General features: G+C 48.9%; 1 protein-coding gene across 2 annotated transcripts in view; it reads left to right on the forward strand.

Annotated features, from left to right (window-relative positions):
* Positions 1-12,604, forward strand: part of fnbp1l (formin binding protein 1-like) — a 47,871-nt gene that overhangs the window by 26,958 nt on the left and 8,309 nt on the right. For both annotated transcript variants that reach the window (XM_061240795.1, XM_061240794.1), the window contains exons 2-9: positions 4,172-4,287; positions 6,687-6,737; positions 7,731-7,878; positions 8,262-8,324; positions 9,059-9,163; positions 9,465-9,593; positions 10,019-10,165; positions 10,531-10,734. In XM_061240795.1, the coding sequence (XP_061096779.1) occupies positions 4,172-4,287; positions 6,687-6,737; positions 7,731-7,878; positions 8,262-8,324; positions 9,059-9,163; positions 9,465-9,593; positions 10,019-10,165; positions 10,531-10,734 (963 nt within the window). The remainder of the gene's footprint in view (positions 1-4,171; positions 4,288-6,686; positions 6,738-7,730; positions 7,879-8,261; positions 8,325-9,058; positions 9,164-9,464; positions 9,594-10,018; positions 10,166-10,530; positions 10,735-12,604) is intronic.

A 12,604-nucleotide genomic window follows, 5' to 3' on the forward strand; every position in this document is an offset into this window, starting at 1 on the left:
TGACTCATTCCACAAGGAAACCATTTTAGAGGAGACTAGGATAATTTCCACGCCTTTGGGTTGGGAGGGAGTGTCTCTGGAAAGTGTGAGACTCAATCATCTGTGGACTCAAGTAATCTCGGGCCAATAACAATGGGTCACCATGGGTCATAGCTCTGGGATGCAAAATACTAGACACCTAATTATCCTATCATTGCATATTCCATATGCCCTCAAGCATATTATTTGAATGAGCATGTCTGTGTTGGTCCGTTTCCCCTTTCTGTTATGCTCTCTTTGTCTCTCAGGAACATTCTTCTCCGCAGAGATTTGTTTTAGTCATTTTTAGTTTGTCACCCTGGTTATATGATTGGACATGAAGAAATGTGTTGGGCTCACTGCCCTTTCCCTCATTAAGTGTTGAACTTTACCACATGTGGGACTAAATATGACCCACCCAGTTTATTCTGACTAAATGTTTTTGTACTATAAACAAGAAAAGTGTTCTTGAGAAGGAAAAAACAAGCACTGATTAGCACCCCACCCTGTGACCCCAAACCCCGCTGGGGTTACTCTCTGAAATTCTGCCTGCTGATGGAGGCACTGCAGGTTCATCCCAGATTTCATTCCTTTGTGTTTGAGAGGACCTTTGTGTTGGCAGCGGGCTTCAGAAATGGCGAGGGGTTCGATCAGGGACAGCACGGCCATTGTGCTCCCTCCGAGGAAGTCTGCTGGCCGGGGTCCACAGACACCTCCTGCCTGCCTACTTAAGCCCGTACCGGGGACCTCCCCCCACTCTGATGAGCCAATCAAATCAACACCAGCAGACTGTCAGACCAGGAGGGGCGGAGATGCTGAACAGCGACTCGCTGCGTTGTCACACTTCTAAAGAGCGTATCTTGCCCCCTTTTCTCTTATCAGAGCTTATCACATTTGGATCTGGGCCATAGATTGAGCCCCTTTGTCTGAATTGGCCTTGTGGGTTTTGCTGTGCTGAGGCTGGGCCTGCCTGTTCTTCGAGCAGCAGCACCAGGCCTCCTCCCAGCCCTGGCTGTGTGGCGTACTGTAGTAGATATGGCTGAAGACCTGGCTCGTGTGCTGGTGAAGGCCCGGTTTATGTCCTGGATGTGCTGTGGGATCTCCTCAGCGCTGAACTCCGGATATTCCCCGCCCCGTTAATCGGCGCTTTTGAGGTGTTGCGGCTCACGCCGATTCCTTGGCCGGGCCCGGCTGTCGGGTGCGGAGGCTCTCCCTTTGTGGCTCCCCGGCGGGATTAGATAATCCCGTCATGCCTGCCCTGGACGTCCCGGCTGTGTCTGCTCAGACGCCCTGCCGCAGAGCTCCCATCTGCTCACGGCCATCTTCTCCCATCAGGCCTGGGCCCGGCACTCCTGCCTCGCTCCGCTGCTGTTACATTTTCCCACCGCGTCTCTCTTTCCCTGGGTTTGGCCCAGTGACTGCGACTGAGGCTCTGGCCCCAAAGGCAGGCCTGGTGTCTGGTGCAGGCCCATCTGGTCACGCGCCAGGTCTGGATTAGCCAGGGCACAGTGAGCCTGACTCCATCAGCAGCGAAGCTGTCGGGTGGAAGGAGGTTTCACCGGGGATTTGAGGGAGGTTTTGGTTGACTGTGACTAGCTATTCAACGGTGGAAAAATCACACGGATTTCCCTGCAACATTTATTTCTTCATATCAAATTACCTTCTTTCCCTCAATATCAAATAAGTACGGGCCAATAATAGCCACTTTTCTTTTATTATAGGGTAGTTGCAAACTGATGGTTACATTTCTGCTCTTGCTAATATTTTGTCTTGCTGCGTGAGATTACTATGAAATGGAGGTAATGGTATTTTTCTGTTGGGTGTCTGAATAACTGCATCATTTGCTAAATGAATGCTTGAGAGCAGGGAATGCTTGCATTGCTCCCTCCAGCGCAGGCCCCTGTGATTCTCTTTAATTAGAGGAGTGTTAATGTGCAGTTTGGGACGGAGAAGTGGGCTGTGGGGGTGAGAGCGTTGCTGCCGGTTCTGTTTGTGTTACAGGGGCACTGGGCCTGTCTGACTGGCTCCTGTTCCCCAGGGCTGGGGTGATGGGCGCATGCGCCTGACTATTATTCACTCAGACGTTTCCTCCCCTCGTCACGGCCCAGGAGAGCTGTGCAGTCCCAGTGGAATGAGGCATCACCTTCTGTAGCCTTAACTCCATGCAAAAGTGAGCGTAGAGTACGCTCAAGAAACCAGCACTATAGGCAACTTCAGTGTGTGTGTGGTGTGTGTGGTGTGTATGGTGTGTGTGGGGTATGTATGGTATATGTGGGGTGTGTGTAGTGCGTGTGTGGTGCGTGTGTGTGTGGTGTGCGTGTCTGTATGTGTATGTGTGTGTGTGTGTGTGTGTGTGTGTGTGTGGGGGGTGTATGTAGTGCGTGTGTGGTGTGTGCATGTGTGGTGTGCGTGTCTGTATGTGTGTGTGTGTGTGCTTTGTGTTTGATATTGATATTTTTTGGGAAGAATGTGTGTTGCACTGTATCTTTTATGTGCCTGCAGCGTCCATTTGCACTATAAGGCCCAATACTGTTGTACACACGGTCTAGTAAATCTGTAAAATACAATTACCAATAAACTGTAACGTTTCTCCATGTGGACTTATTTATGCACACACTGTGAAAGAGTTTTGGTGTGTGAAGTGTAGAGCGCTACATTATTTGAAAACAGCTCCAAGGCTTTCGGGTCATGCTTTTGACAGATGCTGTGCTGAGTGATGGAAAGGATATAGGCCTCTGCTCATAGACGCCTTTAAATATTCCAAACCCACTGACCTGGACTCAGATTTGAGGGATCAGAATTTTCAGCTGTGATGTTTGAGGGCTCATCACTTTTTTCAGTTACAGTCTACAGTCTGCTCATTTAGTAGACACTTTTAGTCAGAGTGGCTTACAAAAGTCATTAAAGTTGCAGTCATGTAAAAAGTGTTGTGATATATACTTAGTGAGAACTTTATTAGTATTTATTAGACTTCTTTTTTAGACTCATTAAGTCTTCTGCTGCTGTGGCCTATCCATTTTGAGGTTTGATGTGTTGTGTGTTCAGAGATGCTCTTCTGAACACCACTGTTGTAATGTGTGGTTATTTGCGTCGCTGTTGCCGTCTTGTCAGCTTTGACCAGTCTGGCCCTTCTCCTCTGACCTCTCTCATTAACAAGGCGTTTTTGCAGAACTACTGCTCACTGGATGTTTTTTTTGTTTTTTTTGCACCATTCTCTGTAAAGTGTAGAGACTGTTTTGTGTGAAAATCCCAGGAGATCAGCAGTTTCTGAGATACTCAAACTACCCTGTCCGGCACCAACAATCATTCCATGGTCAAAGTCACTTAGATCACATTTCATCCCCATACTGACATTTGGTCTGAAAAACATCTGAACAACGTCTGCGTACTTTTATGCATTTAGTTGCTGCCACATGATTGGCTGATTCAATATTTGCATTAACAAGTTGGTGTACAGGTCTACCTAATAAAGTGCTCGCTGAGTGTATGTGCTTGCCTCAACACCTGAGGTAAAAAAAAAAAAAAAGATTATTGAGGGACATATGAGATTCTTGATTCTTGGAAACATTGAGGTTTTTGATTTTTGGGGAATAAGTCAGTGAAAGGTCTCTGATTGACTGAGGAAGGTTGTTCCACCTTGGGGGTGTTGGTAAGAGTCGGGGCTGTGAGGAGCAGATTGCAGGAGCTTGGAAGTACGAGTATCTGTGCGCGTAGCCTCTTGGGTGAGGAAGGTGTGGATTCTCCTGATGTTTGCAAATGGGTAAATGGTTAAGCGTTGTTGCGTGTCACAGTACCTGTCAGTGTGTGGGGAAACACAAGAAGGTTGATGAAAATAAACAACAATACTGAAGTAGTGTGTATCACACAGGCAAGTGTTTATGTGTATTTATGTGTGTTCTTGAGCTGGGAAGAGGTCTTTACTGTTCTGTAGTGCTTTTCTGTGGGAGAGGAAGATGCTGGATTCAGGATGTGAAGAATTTCAGTCAGGTTTCTGATCTTTGTCCCACATACAATCAATACGTTCCCTTGATATAAGTATTTGCTCCTGATATGGCAAATTTGTAAATCTGTGATTTGTTTTCTTAACTCTGCACTGGCCCTACACAAAAAACACGACCACAAAACTTATTTTCTCTCCCTCTCTTCCTTTTAGGATCAATTTGAAAACCTCGACAAGCATACGCAATGGGGTATCGACTTCCTGGAGAGGTATGCAAAGTTTGTGAAAGAAAGGCTGGAGATTGAACAGACCTATGCAAAACAGCTGAGGTGAGGAACCGTTACGCACTTTTTCTAAAGACTTGTCGGTTAAACTTCCTTCTGGTTCCGTGTGATTCCCCCCCAAAGATTGAATATTTCTCTTGGCTGTAACGCGCCTCTAATTGCACATCGAAACGTGCTATTGCGCTACTACGCTCAGCGCCTCTGGCTCTCCCGCGGCGCTGTAGGCGGTTACTGAGCCGAGCCGGCTGTAGAAAGAGGGCCGCGGCTCGTACGGTAAGTGAAACGTGAGCTGTAATTGATTTAAAATGTCTGTCGGCCGCGGCTCGTGGCACAGCTTGTTTGAGTTCCTTTGTCCTCTTTTCATCCTGGAAGATGAACTTCCCCTCCTCCCGCTGCGTTTGCGCTCGTAAACGGCGCGGAGGGCCGCGCGGTGAAAACGCCGCCCGGCGCGGACGCGACTGCTCCGCACGTGCTCCCCGGGCCGCCGGGCCGGGGGAGCAGGGGGCCCCTGGTGCTCGGGAGCCTGCGTCGCTGTGACCCTCCTGTCTCTCCGCAGGGTCTCGCGCTCCCGTCTTTCACCGATCCCGGGGGGAGAGGAGGGCGGGGAGGGGGTCCCTCTGTCCCGGTGGACCCGCTCCTTTGAGACGCCGTGCATTTGCATGCATATGACATTCCTTTGTAGAAGAGCTACAGTTACACACGAGACTGCTTTGCTTGGCTTGGAGCTTCCTGTGGAGTATTTTTGGCTTGCCTTTGATCGCTTGTAATAACCACATTGTGCAATGAAATGATTTAAAAATACAGCGAGACATTTTTTAGATGATTTATTATATTGAATATTTGCATATGAGGTTTTCATAGGTTGCTTTAATGTTTTTTTTTTTTCTTCAATTTCAATTGACGCTACCTAATGCGTTAATGGCTTGTTTTAATTCATGAAATGAATCAGATAATCTGCTCATCACGCTGTGCAGATGTTCATATGATTTCACTTGTGACAAGGAACGGTAATTCACAAATCTCTTTCCCTTTCTGAATTGAAAATGGAGCTTTCGGTTTTCCATTGGCTTCCATTTTAAAATCAACGCTGTAATGATACACTTTTCTCCTTTGTATTTGCACAGAGTTCCAGTACTCTCATAGATTATGCTATAGATTTTAGATGGGTTGATTATGCAACCTATGTCCTTGGGATTTCTACATCAAATTACCGTGTCCCTCTACCTAAAAATCAATGCGGTCCCTGCGGGACGGTTGGGGGCTCCAGCTGTGCCCCCTGCTCTCCTGAGAGGCAGTGCTCGCTCCCCGCAGAGTTTGGGGTGTTGCCTGGATACAGCATTGAGTGGAACACCCGGCCCCCGCATCTCAATGAGCCCGCTACTGTATTTCCTCATGAACACAACCAACCACATTCCACTCACAGCCCGTTCCTACAGACGAGAGAAACCATTCACTCCCGTCTGAATGGGAACGCTACAGAGAGTAATTATTACATGGATCCCTTTTTCCCCTCACAGTGTAAACGGCCATCTTTTACGATTCAGTCTGTTTCTTCTTAGGTTTTAGGTCTTTGTGGAAGTGGAGTAAATCACGCTGAAGGAGGAGCGGCCCGGTTTAAATGTAGACATGCTCTCATGCTAACAGCGGTTCCCACACCAGCGTAACGCGGTGAATTATTTAACGTGCGTGATTCACGGCCAAAAGGGGAACAATGCAAAATGTCCCCGCTGCATTTTTTAAAAAGCTGTGCATGTGTACTGTTCTGTAGAAGGAATTGATTTCCTCTAACAGGCCGGTTTTGTTTTAGTGCCGGAGTCTTGGCCGTTTCTGCGTAGGTACGTAGGTTTTTTGGCCAGGCGCCAGTTTGACGTTTATCATCCTTTTGTGTGCGAGTTTTGCGGTGACCTGGTTTTCTGGAGCGTTTGAGGAGGGGGTGGGGGGCGGTTAGGGGGCTCCTGAAGGAGGAAGTCGCAGACGTCATTAGTTTAGCTCGGTTAGCGGGAGAAGGGAAGCCCAATGGTGAAGCCCCCTCTGACGCCCCCCTCCCAAACAGGCCCTGGTGGAAAGCGTGCATCTTTCCAGAGGGACAGGGGTGCCGTATCAGAGAAATATGTTTTTTCCCCCTTTCTTTTCGACTGAATTTATTTTTTGGAAACTGCACGAGAGGGAAAAATAAACTGAAATATGCTGCCGGATACACTCCGGCGTGTTTGACCTACTTTAGCCTTCCAACGCTGCACAGCTGGGCCGTTTTCTAATCGGAACCTAAACTCAGTTTGTCTCTTTAGATATTTACTCACAGAAAAATCTTTTTTTTTTTTTCAAGTGGTAACGGAGATTGCTTGAGCGGAACGAGTCTCGGCTATCCGCTCTGTCTGTCTGTGAACCGGTTTTATGGTACATGTCTGTGTGGGAAGATCTGAACGTCTCTGTCTGATTTACAGGAACCTGGTGAAGAAGTACTGCCCCAAGCGCTCCAAAGATGACGAGCCCAGGTCAGCTGCCCTGCCCTGCGGCGTGGGTGAAAACACAGCAGTCACACACACAAGCCTGTCACCGGCGATTATAGCACCTCTCACAGCCTGCGCGCATGTCTTCAGTCTGGTGACCCATAAAAATAGGGAGACAGTCAGTGTCAGATATGGAAGTGGCCCCCCGGCCAGACGATACAATGATGGTTTGAGACGGCGAGAGAGCACGAGGCTGCAGGACTGGCGGGCGAGACGGACGCTGGTGTAGATCCAGACCGGGTCTGACGTCTTAACGCTGCGGTGCTAATAACCTCCGCCTGATTCTCATATTCACAGTGTACACAGCCAGGAAGAGACCGCTTCATAAAGAGCATCCAAACACCGCTCTGGAATGTTTGTAATGAATTGCATTAGCCACGCATCATTTAACCCTTAGTCTCTCATTGCTCGTAAAATGCTCGGGGTGCGTTTATTGGCCAGTGCCGGTGGGTGTTTAACAGGGGGCGGGGGGGAGGCCTTGTTTTCTGGTTAACGACCACCTGGGCCCCCGCCACTGCCTCTCCGATGGCGGGGAAGTGCGTGTCAGTGTTCGTGGGAGAGGCCCGTGGTTGGGGATTTTAATGAAGTTAAATGGACTGAACCGGGGGAGGGCAGCCTGCCTTCAGTGTCGACATGAAAACGGCCATCGCATGCGTTTCTGCTTTTCCTCCACTGGGGGACGGAGAGAGGATGCGCCGTTCTTTAAATCACAATGCAACACGAGCACGTCTCAGTGTGTGACTACGATGATTAATCCACAGACAAACAGCGTGGTGTCTCCGTCTTTGCACACTGTGTATGTTTAAGCCAGAGATCAGATCATCCTTACCATAACATTCCAGCGTAGGAGTACTGATGCCATATGCGCTTGTGTTCGTTTATAAGGCAGTAATCCTGTGGTTTTGATTGTGACAGATTGTGTTTAGTAAAGAATATACACAATGTACACGTGTTAAAGTCAGGCCGTGCTTCCGGCAGGTTCTCCTCATGCCTGTCCTTCTACGCCATCCTGAACGAGCTGAACGACTACGCCGGGCAGAGGGAGATTGTGGCAGAGGAGATGGGGCACAAGGTGTACGGGGAGCTGATGAGATACTCGCAGGAGCTAAAGTCTGAGAGGAAACACGTGAGAGAGCGCTGCACACAGGAGAGCCATTAAAAGCAAATTAAATAGCATCAACAGACGGGTATCATGCTCATGTGCTTATCTCTGTGTGTGTTTGTGTGTGTGTGTGTGTGTGTGTGTGTATTTATCTCTGGGTATATCTTTGTCTTTGTGTCTGTGTGTCTGTCTATATGTATGTGTGCTTGTGTGCCTGTATGTATATGTATATGTATCTGTATGTGCACGTGTGTATGTGTATATGTGTGTATGTGTGTATGTGTGTATTTGTGTGTGTGTGTGTGTGTGTGTGTGTGTGTGTGTGTGTGTGTGTGTGTGTGTGTGTGTGTGTGTGTGTGTGTGTGTGTGTGTGTGTGTGTGTGTGTGTGTGTGTGTCTTCACCACAGCACCTGCAAGAGGGCCGGAAGGCGCAGCAGTATCTGGACCACTGCTGGAAACAGATGGACAATGTGAGTGTGTGTGAAGCAGAGGAGGCAAAGGGAGATCAAGATGATCTGCCGTACTGGACCCATGCAGTCCTGCACCACCGGCCTGTCACCCCACCACCGCCCCGTTACCCCACCACCGCCCCGTCACCCCACCACCGCCCCATCACCCCACCACCGCCCCGTCACCCCACCACTGCCCCGTCACCCCACCACCGCCCCGTCACCCCACCACCGCCCCGTCACCCCACCACCGCCCCGTCACCCCACCACCCCACCACCGCCCCGTCACCCCACCACCCCACCACCGGCCCGTTATCCCACCGGCCCACCACTGGCCTGTCACCCCACCACCCCACCAGTGCCCCGTAACCCCACCAGCGCCCCGTCACCCCAGTGTACATGCAGAGAGAGGCCATGTTCATACATACCATGCACCTCTGTCTGTCCTAAGGCTTCTGTCTGAGCTGCAGGGTCTGCAGTACATTTCTGCTGCCAGCAACAGCTGAATCTTGCATTAAGTGTTACAGTACAGTAATGCTTTAGGTATTTGTCTTTGATGCTGTGTCATATAATGTAACACAGATGTTCTGGCGGTCTCAGACCACGTTTAGCATTTTAGCACCTCTGCATGTTTATTTGTTTGCGCTTCTGCGCAACTATGCTGCATTTCACATCTTGGCTGGCTCTTGGAGGGCTGAGTCTTTGATTGAGCCTTTGTTTGGCGTGTTTGTTTTCCTCGCTTACCAATTCCTCAGAGTAAGAAGAAGTTTGAGCGAGAGTGTAAAGAAGCGGAGAAATCACAGATCAGCTACGAGAGGCTAGACAACGACATCAACGCCACCAAATCTGAAGTAGAGAAGGTAGGTAACATTTCAGTGAGATATTCAGTCATATCTCACCATCGACACAGTCATGAATAGAAGGTCTTCTTGGTTTATCAAACCTGTTGAAAGGATGGCAACATTACATCTGCGCCACGTAATGTTTTTTTTAATTCGCTTTTTATTTCTTCCTCGCTCAAAACGAATATCCCTGAGAGGCCGTAGTTTAATAGGAAGATTCAAAACAGATACTTCTGAGGTCATTTGTGTCAGTTTACAAGGGGGAAAATAACCCAGGAGGAATCTAAAACTTGTTTGTGATGGGTTTCGTGCTTCGTAGTCGAAGTCCCAGCTCTACCTCCGAACACACATGGCCGACGAGAGCAAGAACGAGTACGCCGCCCAGCTGCAGACCTTCAACAAGGAGCAGTGGAAGCACTTCAACGTGGCCATTCCTCAGATATTCAAGGTGAGCCGCCGTAATTACAGCAGGAGCTGTCCCCCGTCTCGCTGCACCTTCATACCTGCGGGGTTAGTGGTCAAAGCGCTGCGTTCAGTGCAATGCCGACATTGGCTCAGGCGGTAAGAGCGGTCGTCTGGCAGTCGGAGGGTCGTCGGGTCGATCCCCCGCCCTGGGTGTGTCGAAGTGTCCCTGAGCAAGACCCCTAACCCCCAAATGATCCTAACGAGCTGGTTGGTGCCCTGCACGGCAGTCAATCGCCGTTGGTGTGCGAGTGTGTGTATGAATGGGTGAATTAGAAGCATCAGTTGTACAGCACTTTGGATAAAGGCCCGATATAAATGGCAACCATTTACCATTTTACCATAGTGGGTATGAAGGCCCTTGTGTTGCCTGTCCACACTCGGCCGTAGCTCTGTCCTCTCCCTCCACAGAACCTGCAGGACATGGACGAGCGGCGCACAGTCAAGCTGGGCGAGACGTACAGGAGCTTCGCCGAGGTGGAGAGGCGCGTCACCCCCATCGTCTCCAAGTGCCTGGACGGCATGGTGATGGCCGCTAAGTCTGTAGACGAGAGGAGGGTGAGTGTCCACAGGAAGTAGTCTCTCGGTTAAAAGTGAGTCGATCGCCCTGAAATAGTCTCTGTGCTGGTTTCGGTTGGCTGGGTCTGGAGTTTGCCACCCACATGTTGGCTCATTCCCCTCAGCAGTGCTGCATCCCATTAGGTTGCCATTTTGTATTTACTGGTTTGCGCTCCCAATCTAAAAGTGTGCTTTGTAAGCACCTTGCTCAGAGTTTGAGACAGCAGTGTTGGCAGAGTCACGGCAGATTTGTTCCTGAAGCCCTGTGGTCACAAGCCTAGTATAAGTACTCATGTAGCCTAGTATAATTACCGCACATACGATCATATCTTTTTATAGACTATCCTGTCCTGTCTGTGCTTTAGGATTCCGGGATTGTGGTGGAATCTTTCAAGTCTGGTTTCGAGCCTCCAGGGGACTTCCCCTTCGAGGACTACAGTCAGAACATCTACAGAACGGGCTCGGATGGCACCATCAGCACGCCCAAGAACGAGGCGGTGCGACCGGACCCCAAGCACTCGATGGGCAAGGCCAAGAACAAGCTGTGGCTGTTTGGAAAGAAACCCAAGGTGAGGGCAGCCCTGCACTCGCCGTGTAAAAGAGCCGTCGTGAATCCGAGCTGCCGTATCCTTGTAATTTAATCACGCCGCTTTTGAAGCCCCTGCTTTAATGCTCTACCTCGTCAGGGACGACAGGAAGTTGGCATTGGCCTGAGAATCTACCAGTGAGCTGACGGAACGATGAAGGTAGCGATTAGCAGCGCGCTCGACTCCTCTCTTTATTTCGGGCGGCAGTGTGGAATTAGTGGTTGAGGGTTCAAGTCCCAGCTGGTACGCCGCTGTCATTCCCTTAGCGAAAGTGCCAAACCTGGTGTGCTGTAGCACAAGGTCTAAAATTAAATATGGAGCGTAAGATACTGTAATTTCCCTCGATAAAGGCATCTGCGCATAGCTAGTTATTATAGTTAATGATCATGCATACAGTAGCTTTGCCCAGGGTGCCTTTATATTTGCACTAGGTGGGTGAGATGTGTTTAATGACTGGAGTAAACCGACGGTGTTGGACGTGGCGCCACTGTTACAGTGGCCTACATGTGGCTCAGCATTTTCTGCCCCTTTATATGAAGTGCACTTTGTCCCCTGAAAGCCATAAAAAGGACTTGTTAATGAATAACTTCTTGGTGGGGCTTTGGCACATATTGGCTTGCCGTGTGTTCCTGTTTTTTCTGTTCCATGTATAGTTATTGCAGATATGTGCGCACTGTTCTTTTTATCTTTATAGGTTATTTTATATATACAATACATTCATTAATAATTGTCCCTTGATATTTTATAGCTCTTTGATATATTCTAGGATAACAAACATTTGTCTGTATGTGGACAAAATGAATACATGAAAGATGTTTTATGTCTCTCTCAGTACTAGGCCTGAAGAGCTATGTTGAATTTAATATGCTCAAGATCCCTTTTAAGCGAATAACTAATGTTGGCCCGACCAGCTGATGACCTGCGTTTGTTTCAACCCCAGTCTCCACCCAACTCCCCTCCCCCTTCCCGCCCCTGCTTCCCTTCCAGCCAATCTCAGTTGCCCAAATTCTCAAGCGATCCAATAGCTTTCTGTCTGTCCGAAATGAAGACAGTTAAACCCAGAATTCCATCCTTTCGAGGTCTGAAACGTGGGGTAAGAGGAAGCCAGCGTGTGGATTTGCAGTGTGTGTGTGTGCTGTGGTTTTTCTCTCTTACCGCATGAATCCTTTGTCCGTTTGAAACAGGAACTTAGGCACCGTCTTGCAGTGTTAACACCTTCACTGCTCTACAAGTCAACGCATGAGCTGGGCAGAGCCATTTCGCAGTGGTGCCGTGGTCAGGGATGGGGAGATTTACTGCTGAGTCACTGTGTCGTGGGCTAAATTGTGACAGCGACACACTGAAGTGGATGTTCCGGGTAACATTAGCGTATGAGGACATTGATTAGCTGTAGCTCTGGGTCGGCTGTAGCTGGGAATGCTCCGGGACTGGTTTTAATTTTCCTAATGGATGTTGGCGTAAATCACCGCGCGTCAGCGCTACATCTGCACCGCGGCTGAGACGTCCTGCGGCCTCGTGTCCCATTTGCCCGCTAAGGGCAGAGAGGCACGCGCCGGCCTCGGAAGAATTACATCCAAATGTGTCCAAATCTCAGATTTCACCAGAGCCCTCTTCTGGGCTAGTAGATATACAGCCTCCAGATGTATCCATTTGATAAGTTGTGAAAAATAATTTCATAGAAGAAAGGCAAAGGAAAAAGGAACAAAAGGTGTAGCTTAACATGCATTGTATTGTTTGTTTATTGTAGGCCTGCATGAAAGAGGAACTAGAAAGATTCCTCTTAAAAATAACCTCATGAAAGGTGTAGTTGAATGTAGCATGCGTATACAAAGGCAACTGATTTATAATACTG

This window comes from Conger conger, chromosome 4 (genome assembly GCF_963514075.1).
Source record: "Conger conger chromosome 4, fConCon1.1, whole genome shotgun sequence".
Classification (NCBI taxonomy): domain Eukaryota; kingdom Metazoa; phylum Chordata; class Actinopteri; order Anguilliformes; family Congridae; genus Conger; species Conger conger.